The following is a 25,761-nucleotide window of genomic DNA, read 5'->3' on the forward strand; positions in this document are numbered from 1 at the left end:
ATACAGTATAATCATATAAGGTGAATTTACAGTAAAAAGTAATATATGATCATCCTTTAGTCAGGGTAGAGCAGCGCCTACAGTACATTCAGCTGAGCAAACTACTCTTTGAAGGGCCTTCTGGTCCTGTTTGGTGCTGTTTCCCTACCAGGCAGTGATGTTCCTCCTCAGGATGCTCTTGATGGTGCATAAGTAGAAATTTGAGGGCATAACCATAATTTCCTTTGGTGTCTGAGGTAAATCAGTCCCTGCTTTGTCTTTCTCACCACTGAGTCAGTAGGCAGCGCCCAGGTCAGGCCCTTGATGATGTGGACACCAAGATACTTGAAGCTTCCTCATTCTTGTCTTAGGTATTGCTGTTGATATTAAAGCTCCTTTCCTGCTTCTAGTTCAGGTGTTTGGTGAGTATAGTGTCTTTCCCTTTGACCATTCAGACAAGGCTTGCAACAGGAGAGGAAGTATTTAAAGAAGTCCTATTATGCTCATTTTCGGGGTCATATTTGTAATATCGGGGTCCAGTGGAATAGATTTAGGTGCTTTAATGTTCAAAAAACACCTTATTTTTCTTATACTGCCCATTTCTTCAGCACCTCTGTCTGAAACACTCTGCTTGGGCATATGTCCCGCCTCCCCAGCAGCCCAGCCTGCTGTGATTGGTCAGCTCGATCAGTCTGTTGTGATTGGTGCAACACATAGAGCGTGTATCAGAAGTCTCACACCCCTTAACTTAACTGAATTTCACCTCCGGAGGCTGCATGAGCTGCTAAAAACATGCTGTGGCTAAGCTAACAAGGCCCTCAGTTCTCCCGCATCAATTTGAATGAAGAAACACAAGCCAATAAACTCTGAACCACCTTCACAACAAAGACTGGAGCAGGACGTTTCACAGTGGTAAGTTTTTATTTTGTAGACATCTAATATTTCAGCTGTAACATGATAACTGTTAGATATTTTATGTTACATCACAATAAAAACTGTGTATCTGTTGACTGACTGAAGTTGTAAACGTCTGCTGCAAAGAAGTACAAAAGGTTTCGAACAATATAATCAATTACTGCACAATGTGGAAACACCAACAGTAGCACTCACCTGTTATATGCATATCTAAGCAGGCTTATCTAAGATCAGACTAACGTAGCTTGTGTTGGGTAATAATATCGAAGTTATGAATCTGGTGACAAACACATTCCTTGTTAAAACCACACAGGCTTCAACTCACAAATTCAGCAATTTTACCATAGCAGATTAAGATTTCTGTAGCATACATAACCAAATACATACTAGTACATTAAAATGTCTTAGCTGTCATGTTTACTTTAGCCATTCTACTAAAATGTAGCTGCATTTTATAATCATCTTCACCTTATGTTTGTAATCTACAACATGTACAAGGTACCAGTGTATCACACTTTCTCCTTTGATAACATCATGTTATGTGAAATCAAAGTTTCATGGTAAAACACTTATTGCTTCCTGGATTAATTTGTTCTATGCAGAGATGTTGTCTTCTGAGTCTTTATTGGCTTACTTATAAAACAGTATGCCTTGTCTCTTTTTTACTTATTAGGTTTTGGGGAAAAGAAAGAGGTTCTAGTTCATCCTACGTGTTTGATACAATATCCAGGCCTAGAGCCCAACTGATTGAATCCATACACCCTGCAGAACATCCACGATATTTACAGGTATGACTTTGGACCATTGAGGCGTAGAACTGAAGAAGAGTGAGTTTTAATGACATGTAATGAGATACAGCTGTTTAAACTAAATTCTGAACACTAAGGTTTTGTTAGAAACAAAGCACCCACTAATAAAGAAATGACAAATAAGTATTTTTCCAATAGGAAAATGTAGGAAATGTAAAAAATGAAAATGACAAAAAAAAAAATGACAAAAAACTCTATAAAAAATATACAAGAGTTAGATACATAACTATATATACACACCAGTGCTGTATCTGCAACACTAATAGTGTCCAGTCCTTCCCATTTAGGTGTTCATTCCATCATGTGTTTTACTCTGGATATGCCAGGAGTTTGCTGATTCGGCTGGTCAGTGGGTTGGCCTCCGACTGCTCCTTGGCTGAAGCGAGAGATGTGTCGGGCAACCACTTCCTCCTTTGGGGTTTGCTCATACTGGGGTGCCAGGTCCTTTGGGATGGGGATTTTCTGCATCTCCTCAGCAAATGGCACTGGGGTTCACAAACACCTCCACAAAGAAGAGCTTCATCAGGTCATCTACAGTCTGTTAAATATTGCATTTAAATATTGATTTCCTAAAATGAAGTGCTTCACTGAATCCAAATTGCTTGTATATAAACTCTTTATTTAATTAAAGTGCTGTGTTTTCATTGAGTGCCAGTCCTCCTGTGATATTTCTGTATCTAATTGTTTTTCCCATTTAACTTTAATACACTCGGTATTGTTCCCTTTCTGCTTTTGTAGGCCCTGATATAGTTTGGAAATTACGTTTTTATTGCCCTGTTTGTAAGCATCAATTAGGATATTTATAACTGCATTTTCCTCCACAGATATTCCTGGTCTCTTTTGTAGTAATCTCTCATTTGTAAATGTATGTAGAAATCTTTATTTTCTAATTCAAATTCCTTCTGTAGTTCTCTAAAGCACTTAAATTCATTCCCCTGAGTCAGTGTACATATTGCTGTAATGCCCTTTTCCCACCATTGTCTGAATCTGATGTCAGTGATTCCTGGAATGAAACTAGGGTCCAAGGCAGGCCAAGTTAATATTTTGACATCTCCCTTCATGTTGCACTCATTTATAACTTTTGCCAGATACTCAGTGTTTGCTTAATAACTTCATTAATTGCTGTTTTGATGTAGTTTGTTCCCTTTGTCTCCTAAGGTTGCTTGCATTTGAACAGTTTCTATATAGTTTTTTATATGTCTTTGCATTTGGCATTATATTGAGAGCAGGATGCACATACCAAGAATTACAGTTGTGCTAAAAAGAGATCCCTCAAATTAGGCAAGGATAATCCTCCCTCATCTTTATTTAGTTGAAGTCTTTTGTACCTGATCCTTGTTCTCTTACCAGCCCAAATAAATCTGGATATCCATTTGTTCCAAATCCTAAACTGCGTCATATCATCATATGTGGAATAGACTGAAATAGATATAACAGTCTCACATTCGTAACACATTCATTTTAATCACCTCAATCCGTGTGCCGAAGTCTAGAGTGAAGGTCGACCACTGTCTGATATCTTTTTGAACACTGTTTTTGATTTGGTTATAATTTATTTCAAATACTGTATTCAGTTTCTTTGCAATCACCACAGCTAGATATTTAATTGTTTTTGCTTTCCAATTAATTTTGTATTTTCCTTAGGGGAATAGTATGAGGAAAAGATTTGAGTGTTTGTCACATTTAGTTTATAACCTGAGTATTGGCCAAATTCTTCTAAGGTAGTCATTAAATTAGGAAAGGTTCTGTCTGGATCTTGAAGAAACACGATAACATCATCTGCGAATAAACCAATGATGCGTTCCTGTCCTCTTATGTGAATACCTGTTAAACTGCTGCTCTGTCTGATCATTTGTGCCAGAGATTCAATATAGATTCCAAACTGGATGGGACTTAGACAGCACCCTTGACAAGCCCCTCGCTGCAAAGTAAATCTGTCAGTTAGGTTACCATTAATTTAAATCCTGGCTTTAAGTTCTAGGTAAAGCGTTCAAATACATTGTTTTGCCTGTTTCTGAAACCCCAGTCTGTCCAGTACCTGGTGCAAAAAATTCCAAAATTACACAGTCAAAAGTATTGCATTGAGGCTGGCTAACATTGCATTCACTTCCTGTTTCTGGATCTGGTCTATGATATGTAAAGTACGCCTAATACTAACTTGAGTCTGCTGTTCTTTGATAAACCCAGACTGATCTTCATCAGTAATATCTGATATGAAATTTTCTATCCTTTTAGAGATTACTGAGGTGAATGTCTTATAATCAATAAGAATTGAAAGAGGTCTATAGGATTCACAATATTCTTTATTTTTCCCCTCCTTCGGTAAAACTGAAATCACAGCGTCCTTCCATGACGGGGGTAGCCTTCCCATGTTAAGGGTCACATTAAAAGAGCTCAGGAGTAGGAGAGTGAATTCATGTCTGAAAGCCTTAACCATTCACTCGGGAATCCATCACTACCTGGTGACTTGTTGGATTTTAGTCTACCAATCACATCATCTAATTCCTTCTTGGTGATGTTCGTAATTCATTTTTCATTTTGTGCTTCCCCTATACATGGTAAATCTAGCATATTGAGAAATTCTTTAATTTCATGGTCTTCTTTTGCTGGGGGCTGTGAATATCAACTTTCATAATATATATATTTTTAAAAACTTCTGATATCATAATAATAATAATTGATATCATAATTCCTTTGTCTTGGGGTCTCTAATCTTATGTATTAGAAGCTTACTGTGCTTTAAGATGCCTTGCCAAATATTTCGCTTCTTTAAGGCCTGATTTATTTAGAACCTTATTTTTTTTCTCTTTTTTTTTTTGTCATTATTGAGAACTTCATCTACCTGCTGTCTGGGTATTAATATTTGTTGTAATATTGATTCATCTTTATTGTTTTTGTGCTTATTCTCCAAATTTCTCAACTTGGTAATGAGCTTTTCATAGTTGTCTTTGTCTTTTTGGGGTAGGCTGCCCTTGATATTATTCTCCCATTCATAACCAGTTTTACTGTGTTCCATAATATAGTAGGGTCTACCAGGCTATCTTTATTCTCTTTTACACAATGTTCAATTTATTGTTTTAACTTTCTCTTTTACTTTAATTTCCACAGTGTACTTTTTTGTGTTTCATTCAAATATCTGCTAAGATAAATCACACTATGATCTGACAAGTCAGTTACTTCAATGCTGCATTTCTCAACTCTGTGCCTATCAGTTTTGTTCATGAAAAAGTAGTCTATTCCAAGGGGTGAGGTTCCCTCCATACATCAAACATCCAAAGTTCTGTTAGCCAAGTACTGATGAGTCTGGATAGCTGGGTCTTGTTTCTCTTATTTTTAGCTGTATCAAGCTTACCATTTAAAATCATATTGAAATCTCCGGCACAAGTTAGTATTCCCTCACTCTCCAGAGCTATAATGTCAAACAGCAGCTTCAAGAATGATTTATCAGTGCTAGGTGGTACATACACATTAACTAAAGTAATCACATTATTTTCTATCTTCCCTTTAACTATTACATATCTCCCCTCTTTGTCACTCATTACTTTTGAGGGCTTCGAAAGGATGAGAGTTGGATATCAGTATGGCTACACCTCTTTTGGGGCCTTTTTCAAAAGCACTAAAGAAAGAGTATTTATATCCAAACTTCTTTAATTTATCATGGTCTTGTTGAGATAAATGTGTTTCCTGTAAATATATCGCATCCCATTAACATTTTAGGACGCTATCCTCACACCATCACACAGTGTAATCTATGTGGACAAAAAAGGAAAAAAAAAACAGAGGTACAATAGTGGCCCTGACAGCTTTGTCTGAACATTGGTGTGAAACACAAAAAAATAAACAGAACAACTGAGTTCCGGAAGAAGGGGGGAGGGAATCTTCACTCCCTCCAGTGTTTTGATCTCGCTGGTAGATCTAGGGGAAATCCTCTTATATAAAGAGGGCCCTGACTTAGAAATGACTTTTGAGCCTATAATAAGGATTACAGTCATTCTTAAAGAGTCCAACATTTGAATTTGAAAAGGAAAGTTAACATTCACATTTGCCGCCAGTGACTTTACCTGAGAACATAAGGTCGAGACGTCGAGCATCAGTCGTTCCCATATGGAATAAAAGGTGTTTCATAAGTCTTGTAAACGTGTGGAAAAGTTTCATAACTGTGTGATAAAGTTTTGTATGCTTGCATTCAAATCCGTGAATTTGTAAAAAATATTTGAACAAATGCATTTTATTTTTGAATCTGTAAAGAGATCTGTAGCTGTGCATGACATTTTGTGTACAAATAAAATTATGACAATTATGACAGATTTGCACAATTATGAAAATATTTTGCAGTTGTGAATCAAATTTTTACAGTTACAATTTTTTTTTATAGGTACGCATCAAATTTTCACAGGTACAAAACAGTAAACACAGAACTGAAGCTGTGTGTGTCAAAACCTAAGTCCCACAGTTATGGATCAACCTTCAGGTACTAATCAAATCTGCAAGTACAAGTAGTTTTGACTTTCATTTTACACATTCCTGTGAATAGCCAATCGGGACGCTGAGATGAACGTATCATTTGACTATCCAATCAGGAATATAGCTTTACCATCAAATCACAGAGCTAAGAGGGTGGGCCTTCTATGCTGGGTAGTATACTTGTCAGGCTTTTTTATATATTGTAAATGGATAGTTTATAAATAGCTAATACTTTAAGAATGTAGGCTAATTTACTTCTTTACGCTAAAAGAATGGGAAAATTGGAATGTGTTATTTATTGTTTATTAGAACATGGCACTCTTAAATACTTGATTCTGATTGGTCAATCAACAAAATTCTGTGGTGTTTATTTCTTGAGGTATCCCTGCTGCTCTGCTGCTCCGTTGCTAGGGACGCCATAGTAATGGCATTAAACTGAGGAGCATCAAAATCAGTTAACGTTAGTCCAGGGCGGCCTTCGCAGCTGCTGGACACCCAGCATCTCCGACCGGGAGAAGTGGAGTAAAATCCTCTCCTCCGCTCCAGAAAATGGCCGCAGTTTGTCTGGTGAATGCCTCTCCTCTGTCAATACACTCTGCCAGCAACTTAATAATATTGATGCCAGTTGTAACATTTGAATGTTTTAGTAGTAAGCCATGTTCTAAGCGGGATAATGTATAGTGAGCCGGTGACAGTTGGGAGTTATTTTCTTACATAGTTATTTTCTTACATATTCAATGGATTAACCAGGTTGGCCAACATCTGATCAAATTGGGCAGTATGTGGCCCATGAACTAAAATTACTTTAGACATATATCATATATCATTTAAAAAAAAAAGGACAGAATACAGGAAAATTTGTTGTGAAATCCCCATTATTGCAGACATTAGAATTACATTTAGGTAAAATCATTCAAATTTTTACTGTGACTGACAAACACCATAACAAGTAAATATTTTGATTTTGATTTGAAACAAACAGTTTGATAATGGTTTTTATTACTTTATTCATAACTGACTGTACAGAGTTTAGTGTGTTGTGAAGTCCTAACAGTGTATCTTATTGGAGAGACAGCAAAACTGAGTGAGTTAGTTTTACTGCATTACAAAATGTCAGAATGCACAAACTAATATTTCTTGCTGGATGTTGAAGGCAGAAGTAAATTTTTGGGTATGCTGTCTGTGAAAATGTAATCTCTCAAGACAGATTCTGCAGTTTACATTGTAGAATCTACTGCCATTTGGTTCGAGTTGCAGGTACGAATGTAACACTGGGGGCATCGCCGCAAGTGAAGGGGGTGAGTGATCCCCGAGGCCCCTGCACTTCCGTTAGTCAAAAAACTACAGGCAGTGCCTCCAGAGGTAAAGGAAGAAAAACTTTTTTTTTTTTTTTTTTTTTTTTTTTTACCGATGGATTTCCAGATTGGTGAAAATGTGCTTAAAGATTAGAATAGACTAGAATGGTGTTTCAGTTCCTAGGTTGATTACAGACTGTCGAGTGTCTGAAGGGAAATTACAACGTCACACTATAACATTGGAAGGGATAAATGAAAAACTTACATAGGTGAGGTGAAAATAAGAAAAATGCAAGCTGTAGGATTATGAAAAATATAAACATGAACCCCATGTCAGGTATCTTAAATCATGATGTATATTAAAATCATGATGTGCCTGACAAAGGTTAACTGCATGGAGATGGGTATGTAGACATAGGTTGGCCGTTACAACTACGTAAAAACTGAATTTAAATCAAAAATATTCATACTACCTGCATGAAACAACGCACTGTAAACAAGTATATACTGTACAAAACTGTTGTTCATGTGCTTATAACATGACTCATCAGAAATAACATTTTTCTGTAACAGTAAAAGATTATGAAAAGAAGAATGTCTTCTTTTTCTAACAATGCAAGATTTTTTTAATCCACATTTCAAAAAGACTGTGAGCAATGTAGATCCTCATTTCTGGGGAGATGAATAATAATTAATTTCTGAATTCTTAAAAGTAATCGAATATTTTTCAAAGACCAAGAGGCTTTTGCAGACTGATGCATTTTTGCATTTCCACTGTTTGATATGTGTGTGTCGAAAGCCTCAGGTTAAAGGAGTATTCTGCTGTTTTTCTTTGAAGAAATAAGTCAAAGTCCAGCTTCATAGTGCATAGTACATTATAGGCTTTACATTTGAGCAATAATGGTACCATGAGTGGTACTACAGTACTGTACAGTGTAGAAAGCAGTTTATATTATCAGATTGCAGATTGTGGCCATGTGAATCGTCGTCTCTTCCTATATAAGTGTGACTCAAATTCAGGAAACAGAACACCACTCTCCTTACTATCATGGGTCATCACTGCCCCCTCCCTGTCGACATCTGGGTCAGTAAGGACTTAAAGACAAGGAGAAAAAACAGAGTTTCGTTAGTTCATACGTTTTTGTTAAAGGCTCTGTATAGTGAAAGACAATAAATCATTAAAAAAAATTAAACATTCCAGGAAATATTTATTACACCACCTTAAGGTTTTTCATTCAAGCATTGCACACTTGAATGAAAACTCAGTGTGAATATTTTTTTTTATCTCTTCTTTTACTGGTACTCTGCCAAGCTGCAAAATACACAGACATAGTAGTACATCATTACATGTTTCTGTTTACACGGTCTCTCGCTTGGCACTACAGCACAATGTACGGGCTTGCCGTGTTTAGGTAATGCAAGATTACCGTGCAGGTAATCTGGTTGTTATGGGGTGAATAAACAAACAACCTCACGATCAAACTTGCACGAGTTACATACAATCACTCACCCTTTCCTCCGAGGGCTGCTCAGTTTATTGTAATAACATGTGTACAGCTGCTGTCACTGTCTACACAACTCACCGACAGCAGCCTCACTGTCGCTCCGCTAGCTTACTGTTAGGCTGCAGCCTGCAGCTCAAACACAAGAGCCTCAAATGAACGAGACTGCTCTTTAACACAACGGCTCAAACCTTTCTGTCCTTAACCTGCAAGCTACAGTAAGCTTGCAGCAAGCTTGTAACATGTTTCATAAGTTATCAGTCTTCTCTGCTCCTATTGTCAAATCAATGTAAGATAAGGTAAGGTAAGGTAAGGTAAAGTAAGGTAAGGTAAAACTTTAATGTCCCCGTGGGGCAATTTGATTTGCAGCCAGTAGTCAACAACAAAAAGACATCAACAACAACAGCAATACCAATAAACAGCACTCACAGCACAGGACACAATGCATTCCAGATAAAACAAACAAACAAATGACCTGATCAGTGCTTATTAAGAGCCACTATTGCAGACGGGACAAAGCAAAGTCTATACCTATTGGTATGACATTTAGGAACGCTAAACCTTCGCCCTGAGGGGAGCTGCTGAAATTCAGGGCCGAATTCACAAAGAATGAACTGTGGCCGCTGATAGCACCTTGAATTGCACTTCACTTGCACCCGCAGTTTGCTCTGTCTTAACATCCTATTCACAAAGGATATTGCGCTAATGATATACCAGCGCAAACATGCCCACAACGTTTGGCAGCTGAGTGCAGTTTGCCCCTGATTTGCCCCTGATTGCAATTAGCCGCATGGCATGGTGAGTGTTTGGCAAAGTACTGAATACTGTATACCCTCATGTAGTGATGTCTGCTGGTGAGTCAGTCTAACAGTGTCGGATGGGTTGAGGCTGTGGATTTGACCAAGTTTGACCACTTTATCACTATTCCCTCTCACTTGTAGCTGTTTTTTCGTTATCTTTTGAATTTAATATGATATATAATACACGTTTGTTTCCCCCGTTTCGTAAAATAAATTATTGAAAGTTGCTTTTGAAGTGCGTGACAGAAGTGTGTTTTGAGAACGACCGCAGACTGTCACCTGTTCAACGCATCAATATCTTTGGATGCCATTAAAGTAATAATGATTATAATAATAATGTCAAAATGTTATTTACAGACTGATTTAACAGACGATCACTGCTGCCACGATCACTGGAAAGTCTGGGCGAGAGGCTTCCACAGAGGAGCGCCCAGTTTGCACCAGCTTTCTAAAGATGTTATTTACTTCACTCAAACTGCGTGTGGCTATTCGCGCTGGTGTTAGTGAATTAGACGTTGTTTATCAATGAGGCTCATTTGCATAGAAATTTTTGCGCCAAATATATGCATGTTACCTCATTAAAATACGTTCAAATAACACCGGAGCACCGAGACGCAATCTGCTTGGCAGCGCAGTTAGTGGAGCATTTCACCCTCTGCGCGTGCTTTGTGAATTAGACGGTATCTGTTTGTTCCATTTTTACCGGTTTACCAGCCGCAAAAGCCACGCAATCCTTTTGTGAATTCGGCCCTCAGTGTGCAAAGGGTGAAAAGGGTCCAAAACAATGGATCGAGCCTTTGAAATTAGTCTTTCCTCATATGTCTGTTCTAGATTTCTAAGGTTAACACCAGCAATCTTGCAACACAGCCTGACCATTTTTTCCAGTTTCTTTTTGTTCTGAAGACTAAGGTGACTAACCCAACAGATTACATTAAAGGAGAGGACAGATTCAATAAAAGCAGAGTAAAACATTTTCATTATTGTCTTGTCCACATTAAAGCTACGCAGCTTCCTTAAAAAGAACAAACACTGGTTCACCTTTTTACAGAGGGCATCTGTGTTTGCATCAAATTTTAGCCTGTCATCCAGAACAGTGCCCAAGTATTTATACTGCTGCACCACTGTTACTGTCTCTCCTTTAATCACACAAGGAGCAGGAGGACAGGGCTTTCTCCGAAAATCAATAAACATTTCCTTTGTTTTGGCCACGTTTATCTGGAGGAGGGACTGGTCACACCAATTAACAAATTCATCCAGAACAGGGCCATGGTTATGTTCAGAACCATCAAGGAGACCAACAATAACAGAGTCATCTGCATACTTAAGGATGAGGCAAGATGCTTGATCACTCTGGTAATCATTAGTGTAAAGGACAAATAAAAGAGGAGACAGAACGCAGCCTTGTGGGGATCCAGTGGAAGAGAAACGGTTACTGGACAGACTCTTGCTGACCCCGACCCTCTGAGATCTGTTAGTTAAAAAATCAATGAGCCAACACACCATGCTAAAATCCAAATTAAAATGGGATAAAAGCCTATGTGCTAAAACTTGTGGCTGAATACAATTAAAAGCAGATGAAAAATCAACAAAGAGAAGGCGTGCATGATTCTTGCTTCCCTCCACATGCCTCAATACAAGATTAGTGTAGCAGTAGCATCCTCTACTCCTCTGTTGGCCTTGTAAGCGAATTGAAAAGGGTCCAACATATCCTGTACTGAGTTTAAAAGATCAACTTTGTCAATGTCCTCAAATGTTTTCATAGCGAGGGAGGACAAAGCTATAGGGCGATAGTCATTTCAAGTTTTAGGAGACGGGACTTTTGCAACTGGCACCACTATGGATTCCTTCCAGATCCTTGGTACTTTCTGTATCTCAAGAGAGGACTGGAACATGTGTGTAAGGATACCACTTAGTTGCCTGGCACACTTCTTTAGCAATTTTCCTCCCAAGCCATTGGGACCAGGACTTTTCCTCTCATTGATATGACTGAGAAATTTACACACTGTCGCCTGGTCAATTATAGTCTTGCAACCTAAAGGCCCATTTCTAAAGTGAGACAGCTCATCATTAAAATCCACAGAATCAAATCTGGTGTAAAATGTGTTTAACTGCTCAGCTAAGTCAGCTTCAGACATGTTGGGAAGGAAAACTCTTTAATCACTGTTTTGCATCCCCAACATGGACTTAATTCCTTTCCAAGCTGCCCTAGAACAACCTGAAGCCAGCTCATTTTCAATCAATGTAGCCTCCTCAGTTAGCTCCTTAGCTATGTCGCTAGCAGTGGTAATGACAATGGAAACCATCTAACCACGTACCATCAACTCATCTCTTAGCTTACTATCATTCGCCTTCCCTCTCCGTAGTTCGTTAACTTTAGGAACATATTGTTCATATACAGATAGAAAACGCTGGAGTCTTGACGCAGCATACTTACCATGAGGTTACATCCATGGTCAAGTCGGGTTATAGCCTGGCAGCCATTGAAGGCTCGCCCTCCTGGCTCTGTGATTGGATGGTAAAGCTATATTCCTAATTGGATAGTCAAATGATAGGTTAATCTCATTGTCCCCATTGGCTGTTCACAGGAACGTGTCAAATGAAAGTTGAAACTATTTGTACTTGCAGATTTGATTTGTACCTGAAGGTTGATCTGTAACTGTGGGTTTTGACACACACAGCTTCAGTTCTGTGTTTACTGTTTTGTACCTGTGAAACTTTTTTGTACCGGTGAAAATTTGATTCGTACCTGTGAATTTTTTTTGTACCTGTGAAAATTTGATGCGTAACTGTAACACTTTTTGTACCTGTGAAAATTTGATCCGTAACTGTAAAAAAAAAAAAAATTGTAACTATAAAAATTTGATTCACAACTGCGAAATATTTTCATAATTGTGCAAATCTTTTTCATTTGTTCACAAAATGTTATGCACAGCTACGGATCTCTGTACAGATTCAGAAATAAAATGCATTTGTTCAAATATTTTTTACAAATTCATGGATTTGAATGCAAGCATACAAAACTTTTTCACACAGTTATGAAACTTTTCCACACATTTACAAGACTTATGAAACACCTTTTATTCCATATTCCTAGCACAGTATAACTGTAGTTGGAACATTCCTACCGGTTTGGTATCACTGTTTCCCTGCATCATCGGTCAAACAGGGGATCTTTGAAATCTTTGTAGCCTCTCCCTAGCCTGTACTGCTGACCCTCTGGGTCCCCTCCTTGCGCTGCCACTCCATCGTAGCAGTGAGCTGTGCCTTTCGTGACGTGTCAGCCATTGCGGGTGTAGGCATCACCTCCATGAATCTGCGCCTCTCCAACTCGTCCCTCACCTCCCTTGCATTGTTATAAGTTCGGGTTCCCATGTCCCAGTGGATCCGCATCCTGGTAAACGGGGTCTGAAATCGCAGGCCTCTCTCTTTTAGAGCTCATTTAGCCAGATTGTATTCCTTCCTCTTTTCGACTATCTCAGGTGCATAGTTGTGGTCGAATAACAAAATTTTGTTTCCCAGATGAATTTCCTTCTTTCACACTTCTCTTAAGATTCTCTCCCTGGTAGAAAAGTCAAGAAAATTCACAGTAATAGGTCTTGGCAGGGCACCATCAGCAGCATTCCGTGTGAGTGACTGGTGCGCTCTTTGTATTTGCAGGTTGCAGTCCTCCGGCAGGACAAGTTCACGTTTAAGCAGAGTTTCCACAAACTTAATGACAGACTCACCCTCCATCCCCTCCGAAACTCCATAAATGTGTATGTTATTCCACCTTGATCTAGATTCTCAATCTGTGAGCTTTTCCTGTAGGACTTTTTGTTGTTTCAGAGAAAGTAAAAGGGCTTCGTTAGCATCCTGTGCCCAGTTTTCCAGCCTCTCTACCCCCACCTCCACCTCGTTTACTCTCCTGCTTTGTAGCTGCTGCTCTGTGGTGAGTAAAGTGAGTCTTTGATTGATTTCTTTGTTGAAGTTATCTAAATCTCTTTTCATGTCGTTCCTCAAAGCATTACCAAACGAATGGAAATCCTATTTCATCTCAGATTTCAAACCACTTATTTCCTTGCTGATGTTTTCTTATCCCGAGCAGATTTCAGCATCGCTGCCACCGCTGTATTTTCATGGTGGCCATTTTCTTCAATCCCTCTGGCTTGTTTCTTCCATTTCATCTTTCTCCTTTTTTTTTTTTTTTGAAGGGGCGGATCAAACTTTCTGACCCTATAGCTTTTTTTCTCTGCTCATTTTAGCAGTTCTGTCTTCCGTGTTCTAATTATTCGAGTTTTCCGGGGTTTCTTAAAGCTTGACTATGGGGAGCTTTGGTGCCACACTACCTACTCCATCATGGTGTAACTGGAACTCCTGCCATACCTTTTTCATGTGTGATGTTATTATGTTGGTAATAAATATAAAATGATTTACAGATTACTGTATGTAGCTGTTTTTACAGCCTTTGCTGAGGGTAAAACAAAATGGAAAGAACACATTTTTGTGACTCATTGTGTAAAAAAGTGCTTTGAGTGGTCAGATAACTATACAAGTGCAGGTCTCTTTACTTGGTTTGAAACCTTATAAGTGTTGATGACAGCTGAAAGTCCAAATGAAAGAAAATATGTATTATATGTTTAAAATATGTATATTTTTTTTTCCTGCTCTAGCGTAATAAAAAAGTCAAAGGCATGTGACAATAATAGGCAGAAATATATATCATGAAGCTTTTGGGAAAGCACTTCAACACTCAGTAGTAGCTTCCTTGTTTGTTTTTAAATAACAACTTCTCAATTCATAAAGCATACTTACAGGTTGTGATCCTGAATCTCCAGATTGGGAACTGCCCTGTCTTTCAGGAGTAACTGCTGTGACAATCCAGCTGTAAATGTTGCCAGTTTGTGAAGCAGTCCTCACGAAAATGGAGGGAATACAACAAAATGTCTGGGTTATGTTGTTGAGGAATAGTATTAAAAATAAATTAGAACCACTTATTCTTCATCTCTTCTTCTTTGGCAGTCCAAACAAGGGTATTTAAAAAAAAAAAAAAAAAAAAAAAGCAGCATCACCTCAACAGCTCCTTAACAGTTTAAACTCTGCAGCCTCTGCTCCAGCTCTGCACTGAGTAGGTTTGCTTGGGGGTGTGGCACAGTTGCCCGGAGGCGAGTACTGTGTGCATAGATAATATGTTACATTGTGATGCAACCAAGTTACGGAAGTAAAGGCAGGAATGCAAATGAGGCAGTTCAGGCAGTTGAAGAGCTGCGTCTCTGTGGGGAGGGAGAGCTTCCTTTAGCCTGGACGTTGGGCTGTTTACTAAGCAGACATTATAGATGCATAATAATGCTATATAAACCATTAAAGAAGAGGGAAAAATCCAAAAAGCATTTTTTCTTTAAAGCCATTACTCTAGTAAAATAACTAATACAACACTGTTAAAATACTTCTGCACTCAAAGTGTCACTGGAGTTACACTATTTACGTAAAATCAGGAAAATATTAAAAGCAAAAGTACTGTACTGAGAAAAATATCCCAATGTTTGCAGTTTTTTAGTGTGGTACTATACACAGTATTATTACATTTTTATAATTCATGCATTAATGTAGAAGCCTGATTTTACTGGTTGAGGTGGAGCTCATTTTGAACGATTAACTAATTTTTATTTTTATTATGAATTATTTGGCTGATTATATTCTCCATCAATTGATTAATTGTTTGGGGTGTAAAAATTCTGAAACAAGTGAAAAATAGCATCACAGTGACCTAGACCCCAAAGTGAAACCATCACAATGTTTTTTTCCAACCAACAGTCCAAGCCTCAATATTATGAAAAAGACATTAAAAATGATAAAAAATTATTAAAAGCAAAAGCAGCAGAAATTCCTCACATTTGTAAAGCTGGAATTTTAAAATTTTAAATGTTTATCAAAATAGTTTTATGTGCAAAAATCTTCATTTGTATTAAATGTTTAACAAGTAACTAAAGCTGTCAGATAATTGTAGCAGAGTAAAAGTGGCATGAGAAGAAAAGAACTGTATTTACAGTACCTGAGTAAATGTATTTAGTTCCCTTCCACCACAGGGTACAGCTAATGTTATTTTATCTTGATGAGTTTTTGACAATAACTTGACTTGTAACTTACTTGACCTGACCAATGACTTCACTTCTCATTCTTGACTTATAACATGGACTCGACTTGCTTCATCCTCACCACAGTAACTTGGTTCTTGCTTGAAACTAGCATGTGTGACTTACTCTCACCTCTACTGCAACTTGCTGCTGCCGTGAAGTTAAAGAAAACATAAAAAAACAAAAAAGAAATCCAAAAGACTACAGCATGCACTGGTCGAAAGTCCGCAGTATTTCAAAGTATACATGATTGGTAGTTAATTAACTAAAACATGCACCCACACTAGAATGATTCAGCAATCCTTTTGTGTGAATGTGTGTTTGCATGCATGCACCTGTTAGCATCTGCAACACAGTGCCCCCTTGTCCCAGGAACTGACCACCGCTTTACCACCATCAGCACCACCCTGAGGGGAGAAGGGGCTTTCCCCTGCCTTATTGTTCTCACCGAGACTGGATGAGAATGAGAGGGCTCTCACTCACTCACTCACTCACTCACTCACTCACTTTGCCTACCACCTTTTCCTCTCTCTTCTCTTATCCCCTTTTATACTTGAGCAGCCATTTAAAACACAAGGCACCTGTGCTGTGGTACTCAGCCTCCCTTTCTTTTTATAACACACACATACCCCAGTAACCTATACCCCACAATTACCTCCCAGACTCATAAAGGGCCCTTGTATTTTTGTGCTATAGTGGCCACGCTGACAACAGTGATCACCCAGGCCAGAAAGATGCCTGGCCATCCGATCTTTCCTTAAAGATGAATACCCTCATTTCCCGTAACCCCCCCCCCCCCCCCCCACACACACACACACACACACACATTCCTTCTCTCCTGATGTTATTTTCATCAATAGGCACCTTTGTCACCTTGCTGCCACTCTGCCCCCCTCCCATCCTGTCCATCACCTCAGGGTGTGTTCAGTTGCCCATTGGTTGGTGACAGGACAGAACAGCAGATCTATGATCATGATCGCTGCTCTTTGTTTTTTGTTTTAGAGAAAAATGATCTGCTGGAAAATCTGAAAGAAATGGAAGCAAAATAAGGACGAGTAACACGAGTGACTAACTTGAATATGGTTTACCTTCTGGTCTTGGAATTCCTAGAATATCTCCTGGTGGTTGAGATGTGTATTCCAGACAGAGATCAGTATAGATGAATTTGACACTAACAAATTTTACAGTAATATAAGTTTTATATGATTGAAAGAAGGGGGCTAAAACATGCAAACAACACCAATGTGATTCTAGAAGCCTTGCTTTGAATGCAAAGTTTCCATATTACCTAATGGTCCAAAAGCTTTAAGCTTTTATAGTGAACCAGAGGACGATGACACTTTACTCCTCACAGAGGAGTCCTCGCCGAGGACCCTATTGTTTTTGTTGCGTTTATTATTAGGGACCTTGGCTGAAGGACGAAGTCCCTCTTGTTTCTGGTGCGTTTATTAGGGACCTCGGCCCGAAGGGGCACAATCTCTATTTTAACCCTTCAGGTGCCAGAGTTTATTGAGGAAAATATTCCATTTTCATTTAAACATTTCAAAAGGCTGTCACTTGAGTGGCTTGAAGCATACTGTAAATGAGAAAACTATTCATCATGACCCAAAGTTTGTGATGGGAGTAAATTAACTCATCTAATTTGCATATAGTAGCGTCACTAGGCGGCGGCCATATTGGATTTCATGAATCTCAGTGAAACAACATTTTGAACATATTTACACAGCAGATTTATTTTGTTTTGTATTGTTTTTGTCATCTCATCCTCCAAAATAAAGGAACAGGAATCTGATGGGAGTAAATTAACTCATCTAATTTGCATATTGTGACATCACTTCTACATACCTACAGCTACAGAAAGCATTCAAACATCAAAACGTTGAGCTCTGTAAGGATTTTCTGATGTTTGTGGCAATATGTTTGATATTTCTAAATAATTCACAATGACGACATAAGCTGGAGGCCGAAACGGGCACGAGTGCGAGGTCCCGCCCAGTGCTGCTTGCAGCTTTAATTGGGTGTGAATGCTTTAAGCATTCAAACCCTATGTTCTTCTGTTACCAAAATTCTATATTTTTCTTCTTATTATTATTATTCTTCCACCGCGTTTTTCAACATCAATTATCTTCAACATACTTCAGCCGATTCAAACCATTCAAACTTCTTCTGATTCAGCTTCATTAGGACGTTATCGGAAACTTTCAGATTTTCCCATAACATTCATACTTTCCCGGGAATTCAACATTAAAATTCCAATTCCCATTAAATCCAATGGAACGAAAACGGTTGGACCGCTACTAGTTCCACAAACTTCAACCGATTCAAACCATTCAAACATGAAAACGTTCAGCTGAATTAGGACAAGACCGGAACGACTCTTCACGTTCCTAACATTCATACTTTCCCAGATATTCCCCATTTTTCCCCAAATCCTTTTCCCATTGGGAATGCATTACGGAATCCTCAAAAATCTAAAAATTTCACCTTTTTTCAAATTGTAACTACCGATTCATACTTTCAGCTAGAAACTCCATTCAAAATGGAAAATATTCATCATTTTGCTGACTTTTTACATATGATTTAACTTTTCAATCCCATTCAAACTTTCAAAAATATTCAGCGTTTCCTCAAACTTTGTTATAATGGAAGTCAATGAGAAAATCCTTCAAACTCACTCATCTTCACCCACACATCACGAAATCATACACTGACGTAGAAACTCCATTCCAACTCTCAAACGTTCACACTGCCGCTGACTTTCAGGAACTAATTCAAATTTTCAATATCTCTGTTAGTTTTTCTACAAAGTCAGTTTAAAATACATGAAGTTTTCAGACTTTATAATGGGTGTGTATAGAGTGCCGAAGTCACGCCCTTTCCAGTAAAGCTCATGGGACCTTAGATCGGAAAAAATATTAATGGCAGTGAATGAGGAGAGAAATATTATCTTTTGGTCCCGTTTGAGTTGCGACATGAAATCCAAATATGTCGTTAATGAATTTAAAACATAAATTTTAAGGTCAAGAAAGTCATACTTTGTGGTAAAACTGTTGAGATATAAGCTTTTGAAAAAACGTAATTAGAAAGACTACACGGGGCGGTCGCGTATGTGACGTCATAGCTGTCGCTCGCTTCCAGCAGCTTGGAGTGACTGCAACCTGGCACAAAACACACAGACATCTTCAATCATAAATCGATTAATCATAAAACAGTGGAATTTCAGCGGGGAGGCCAAGCTGCAGGAAGCGAGCGAAAGCTATGACGTCACATACGCGACCTCCTTGTGTACTCTTGAGTCATTCTAATTAAAAAGCTTATATCTCAACAGTTTTACCACAAAGTATGACTTTCTTGACCTTAAAATTTATGTTTTAAATTCATTAACGACGTATTTGGATTTCATGTCACAACTCAAACGGGACCAAAAGATAATATTTCTCTCCTCATTCACTGCCATTCATATTTTTTCCGATCTAAGGTCCCATGAGCTTCACTGGAAAGGGCGTGACTTCGGCACTCTATTGCGTGAGCTAGAGTGGGTGATGTCATCACTAGAGTGGAGAGCAACTGTAAACTCATCAAGAAATTTTCTCTTCAACTCGCTCATACGGCCACAATTTTCACTGAACATACACAATTTATACCAAAAAACGTAGGAAAATTTGTCCTGGTCACAGAAATGTTGACATGGAATCTGTCACACGTACACATTTTTGCTGAGTGGCTCCAAAGCGAAGGGAGCACCGTTTTTTTTCTCATTCACTCCCATGTAAACTGAGAGGAGAAATTTCTGGAAACAGCTGAGGTGCAACACATTTGCAACTCGCTCCTGTGATCACATTTTTTACTCTAGAAATATAAAACATGACACGTGCGTTCACGAGAAGTGGCTCTCTCTCACCATCACTTTATTTTCATTATTGGACCAACAGTTTGGGAATGGGAAGAACTTGTTCGAGGAGTTCAAACCCATTATAAACAGCCTTTGCTGATCTGTTCTCTCATGAGCTCTGTGTGTGCCCCTCAGGTGCAGGCAAGTCATCAATCGCCATGACAACGGCACACACACAGACACGCACACACAGCCCTCTGTGTGTGTGTCTCACAATCTTTAAAGGACAGATTACAGCAGCAGAATCTTAATTTGAAACAGCAAATACACATTATTTACCCCCTAAAGTGCCAAAATGGGCTCTCTAGCGCCACCTAGGTGCACTAAAATGGCCACTGTGGCCCGTAGGAATGTTGTAGACAGATCAAACCAAAACTGGTGTGTTCGACCTGCAAATCACGCGCTGACACCCATGACCTAAATCCAACAGGAAGTGAGCTATTTTCCCTTTCAAAGTAAGATTTTGCCTCAAACGTGCTCTTCCTCAAAAAACATCTCCTCCTTTATCGTATCGGCTTTTAACACGCACACATGCCAGCTCAACTGCTGCTAAACAGATCTTCTGTATAACTTCATCTCTCTCACCACCAACAGTTTGGGAATGGGAAGAACTTGTTCGAGGAGTCAAATCTCCACTAAAAGAAGTCTCTTCTCTGTGTTCTGTCTGTCTCTCTCTGCTCTTCTGCCAGGTGCACCTACTTATCTACCATGGCAACTGCTGTCACACACAAACTCACAGAAACATGATGTGTGTGCATGTCTACATCTTACATGTAGACATGACAGGGGCACAATCTCCATTTTAACCCTTTAGGTGCCAGAGTTTATTGAGGAAAATATTCCATTTTCATTGCAACATTTCAAAAGACTGTTGCTTGAAAGCGGTGAGAGATAAAGGCATACTGTAAATGAGAAAACTATTCATCATGACCCAAAGTTTGTGATGGGAGTAAATTAACTCATCTAATTTGCATATTGTGGCGTCACTAGGCGGCGGCCATATTGGATTTCATAAATCTCAGTAAAACAGCATTTTGAAAATATTTACGCAGTAGATTTCTTTTGTTTTGTGCTGTTTTTGTCGTCTCATCCTCAAAATAAAGGAACAGGAATCTGATGGTGTAAATTAACTTAACTTAATTTGCATATTGTGGCGTCACAAGGTGGCGGCCATATTGGATTTCATAAATCTCAGTAAAACATTCAAAGATTCAAATCATTCAAACTTTATTTTATTAAAGGCAGCTATTCAGTGTGGTGTCAGATTTTCAACAAATTTCAAACATTCAAATCATTCAAACTTTATTTTATTAAAGGCAGCTATTCAGTGTGACGTCAGCTTTTCAACAAATTTCAAACATTCATATCATTCAAACTTTATTCAAGGCAGCAGTGCAGCGTGGCTTCAGCTTGCAGCATTCACACCCACAATTTCTTCAGAAATTGCTTCTCTAGTTATTATTATTATTCTTTCTTTTTTCCGCCATCTCTTTGAGCTGGAATTTGACCCCCTAAACATGCTCAAAAACTCACCAAAATTGGCACACGAAAAATTTTAGAAAAGTGCCCAAATGGCCTCTCTAGCGCCACCCAGACACACTAAAATGGCTGCCACGGCTTGTAGGAATGACGTAGAAAGATCAAACCAAAACTGGCTTGTTCGTCTCATCCAGACCCACAAATCACGCACTGCAACCCCTGACCTAAACCCAACAGGAAGTGAGCTATTTGCCCTTTCAAAGTAAGATTTAGCCTTAAAATTGCTCTTTCTTCAAAAATCAACTTGTCCTAGACCATTTATCGTATTGGCTTCAAACTCGCACACGTGACAGATCAACTCGTCCTAATCAGATATTCTGTATAACTTTTTCATTACTTGAATGGTTTGGATTTTATGGCATCTTACAGGTGATGTCGTACAAAACCTCCCGACAATTTTTGCGCCACCCACACACACCTAAATGCCCGCTGCGACCTGTATGAATGTTGTAGAAAGACAAAACCAAAACTGGCTTGTTCGTTTCATCAAGACCTACAAATCACGCGCTGACACCCTTGACCTAAATCCAACAGGAAGTGAGCTATGTGCCCTTTCAATGTAAGATGTCATTTTTCAAAAACTTCTCTTACTAAAAAAATATTTCCTTCTAAACTGTTTATCATAACGACTTCAAATTTGCACACGTGACAGGCCAAGTCCTGCTAAACAATTCCTCTGAACAACTTTGTCATTACTTAAACGGTTTGGATTTTATGCCCTCTTTAAAGGGATAGTGCACCCAAAAATGAAAATTCAGCCATTATCTACTCACCCATATGCCGATGGAGGCCCTGGTGAAGTTTTAGAGTCCTCACATCCCTTGCGACGATCGGCGGGGGGAGCGGCCAGCACACCTAATGGCATACGGTGCCCCAGACTAACGTCCATGAACACAAAATTGAATCCACAGCGTATCTCCATACTGCTCATCCGTAGGGATCCAAGTGTGCTGCAGCCCCGACGTAAAAAGTTGTTTCAAAAAATGTCATTTGAACTCTGTTTTTAGCCTCACTGTAGCCTGTAGCTCTGACTGCTTCTCTGTGCTCTGTGTTCACGTGTGCGCACTCAGGGTGATCGGTGATCTCTGAAGAGCAGCAGTCTCGTCAGTACTGATGTCCAGATTCTCGAGTGCAGGCATCGCCAATTTCCAGTCTGAGCAGCAAAGACTTTCCTCATCCGTTGGCATTGCTTTGCATTTGAAACAACTACACCACCACGTTTCCAGTGCTCAACTCTGGTATTCTGCGGCTGGCTGAGGGTTAGGCTCATGAGCTGTGGCGGCTGCTTCATCCAGTAGCCTGAGTTCCGTCCATATACTCAGGCTCAAACAAATACGGCTCAACAAAGAAATGCTTGATATTGAATATCAGGTACCAAGACATTAGGCTATAAGTTAAGTTTATATTAAATTTGAGTTAATTTATTTAATAGAACTGAGAAGCCGAATTTAACCTACTGATGAGAGAGGAAAGAGAAAATGACTTTTGAGAACAAATAACGAACAATACGAGAGACATTTTGTGTGAAGAATATATCATGTTGTGCTTCTCTCTTGTGTTGAGATTATTATAAAGCTCATGAGATGAAAGTCACAATCCTCTAACATTCTGTCTTTGATCGGACTACAATTTAAACCTAAATGTATGCCTATGTAGTGTGGGTGTAAGTGTGAAAGTGAATGTGTGGCTGATGGTTATGGCAAGTGTGTGAGACTGTGTATTATGAGGGGTTGATTGCATTGTTAACTGATACGTTTTGGGGGATGGCGGAAGTAAGTAAGTAATAAATGAATGAATGAAGGAAGGGAATGAATGAAGAGTGAATGATGCATGCAGATAACTGGTGCATGAGTGAAGATTTAGGATAGGCAGCGGCGGTAGAGAGAGTTAAAATAGAAGGAGGTCATGAATTTTTATTTTTAGTTATTTACTGTTTCCTCTTGTTTGGTTTAATGCATTTAGACTTAAGAAAGTTAAAGGGAAGAAGGAAGGAAGGGGGAAGAAATAAGGGGGGAAGGAGGGGAGGAGGGAAAAAAAGGAAAAAGAAATGTAATGAATCAGTGAAGGAAGGAATGAATGAGATGACTGAAGAGTGAATGATACATGAATGAAGATTTAGGATAGGTAGTGGTGGTAGACAGAGGTCATGTCAGGTCACAGAGCTAGGTCATGCGTTTTCTTTTCTCTTTTTGTTTTTGTTTTTCTCCCCTCTCTTCTTTGGTTTAACGTATTTAGATGTAAGAAAGTTAAAGGGAAGGAGTTAAGAAAGATGGAAGGGTGGTTAGGGTTAGAGGGAAGAGGAGAGCGGGGGGGGGGATGTAATGAAACAATGTAGCATAATAAGTTGCATGGAATAGACGAAGGGTTTATAGAGTTGATAATATGAAGTCACTTCGGTGATACTATTTTTTTCTCTCCCCTTTTTTTTTTTTTTTTTTCCCCTGACTTATTTGCTCTGGAAGTAGATTCCATCATGGGTACGCTATTTATTTTTTATTTATTTTTTCTCTCTGTAAAATATGTAGTATGTTGTGCCCCTTAGGAGTTGGTCTACCTTTCTTAGTTAATTATGGATAAAAGTGAAGAGATGAAATGTAATAAATAGGAGTAGGCCTACTAATATTATGATAATGAATTAAGAGCTATCTTATTGAGTTATCCATTCATTTTTGGAGAAGGTATAGAAAGAAGGGGTTAACGATGAGAGTAGTGGAATCGACGGGTTAAATACTATGTTGATGGCAATGGGAAGACTAACACGTAAAATTACACTGGCGGCTGATACAGTGTGCCCTAAAGACCAATGGTCACTTTTAAACTTCACCTGATTTTAAGGTGGTGTAACTGGAACTTGTGCAGATTAAAAGAAAGAAAATTCTCATGCAGTTCAAGAAAGAAAAAGGAGATGTACTCTTCCTTCAAGAAACTCATTTGAAGTGGAGTGAGCATGAAAAGTTAGGCAACATGACTAAGGGACTAATTTACTCCAGTTCATATGGATCAAAAAAGAGAGGAGTAGCCATAATCATACAACCACGCGTAGCATTTAAAGAGGAAAACTATATAACTGATAAAGAGGGCAGGTTCATTTTAGTAGTCGGTAAGATAGAGTCAATTACGGTTTCTTTTTTAAACGTATATTATCCGCCAGAAATAGGCCCAGATTTTATGTCGTAAGTAATGGAACTGTTAATGACAAAATGTAAAGGAATTACTATAATGGGAGGAGACCTGAATCTTACATTAAACCCTAGATTGACCTCTTCAAATAATAAACCACATAGAGCTGACAAAGCATCATCACTTTTAAGGGGGGCAATCTCAGAGCTTGGATTAGTCGACACATGGCGAATGGTAAACCCAACTAAAAAAGCATATACATATTATTTAGGCAGATTCTCAACTTATAACAGACTAGATTACTTTTTTATGTTCAAGAAAGATGTAGAGCTAATTGAAACATGCACAATAGGGAATACTCTTAAAGAATACATAGAGATAAATGATACTGAGGATATTAACCCAATTACATTATGGGAGGGAGCTAAAGCTGTTTTACGGGGACATGTAATAGCATACTCTACATTTAAGAAAAGACAAAAACAACAAAAACAGAAGATACTTGAACAACATATAAAATGTTTGGAAGAAAAGCATAAAAATACATTTGAACTAGAGGTTAATATTGAATTAAAAAAGAAATATAAAGAGTTGGATAGGATTCGTACAGAGGAAGTATAGAAGTTAATGACATATACAAAACAGAAATATTATGATGGAGGTCCAAATTCATTAAAAGTTTTAGCATATAGACTTAAAAAACAGAGTAAAAGAGCCTATATCACTAAATTGAAAACAGAGACGACCCAGAAGTAGTAACAGAAAAGGATAAAATAGCTGAGGAATTTGCAAAATATTATGAAAAGCTCTACAAAGATGATGTAAGTAGTTTAGATATGAAACAAATTAAATCATTTCTAGACAAACTTAATTTAAAATGAGTAACGGAGAGTAAAAATGAAGGATTAATTAAGGAAATCAAAGTAGAGGAGATATTACAACAGATAAAGAAGCCAAAAACTGGGAAAACAGCAGGAGATGATGGGTATACCAATGAATTTTACAAAACATTTAAAAAACAGGTGTCACCATTACTTTTCCGGGTCTATAATTTTGCATTACAAACTGGAATATGGGCAACTACTTGGAACTCGTCTATAATAACAGTAATTCATAAGGAAAGTAAAGATGCTACAGAATGCTCCTCATACAGGCCAATATCACTATTGAACACTGATCATAAAATAATAACTTCAATTATAGCTAATAGATTAAAAGAAATTGTGCCTGATATAATAGATAATGATCAGTCTGGTTTTATACCAGGTAGATTACTGTCAGATAACATCAGACGGACACTAAATATAATAGAGTATGCACAGAATAATGACACCAA

At 38.4% G+C, this 25,761-nt stretch overlaps 1 protein-coding gene across 7 annotated transcripts in view; it reads left to right on the forward strand.

Moving 5' to 3' along the window:
• bcas3 (BCAS3 microtubule associated cell migration factor) overlaps positions 1-25,761 on the forward strand; it is an 877,760-nt gene that overhangs the window by 389,045 nt on the left and 462,954 nt on the right. Inside the window, exons 24-25 of one of the 7 annotated variants that reach the window (XM_078166846.1) lie at positions 1,568-1,682; positions 1,991-3,274. The exons of 4 other annotated variants lie outside the window; for them this stretch is intronic. In XM_078166846.1, coding sequence (XP_078022972.1) covers positions 1,568-1,641 — 74 coding nt within the window. In that variant the 3' untranslated portion in view covers positions 1,642-1,682; positions 1,991-3,274. Of the gene's footprint in view, positions 1-1,567; positions 3,279-25,761 lie in introns of those variants that run through there. 2 more of the 7 variants (XM_078166847.1, XM_078166845.1) reach the window with 2 other exon arrangements.

This window comes from Epinephelus lanceolatus, chromosome 4 (genome assembly GCF_041903045.1).
Source record: "Epinephelus lanceolatus isolate andai-2023 chromosome 4, ASM4190304v1, whole genome shotgun sequence".
NCBI classification, from domain to species: domain Eukaryota; kingdom Metazoa; phylum Chordata; class Actinopteri; order Perciformes; family Serranidae; genus Epinephelus; species Epinephelus lanceolatus.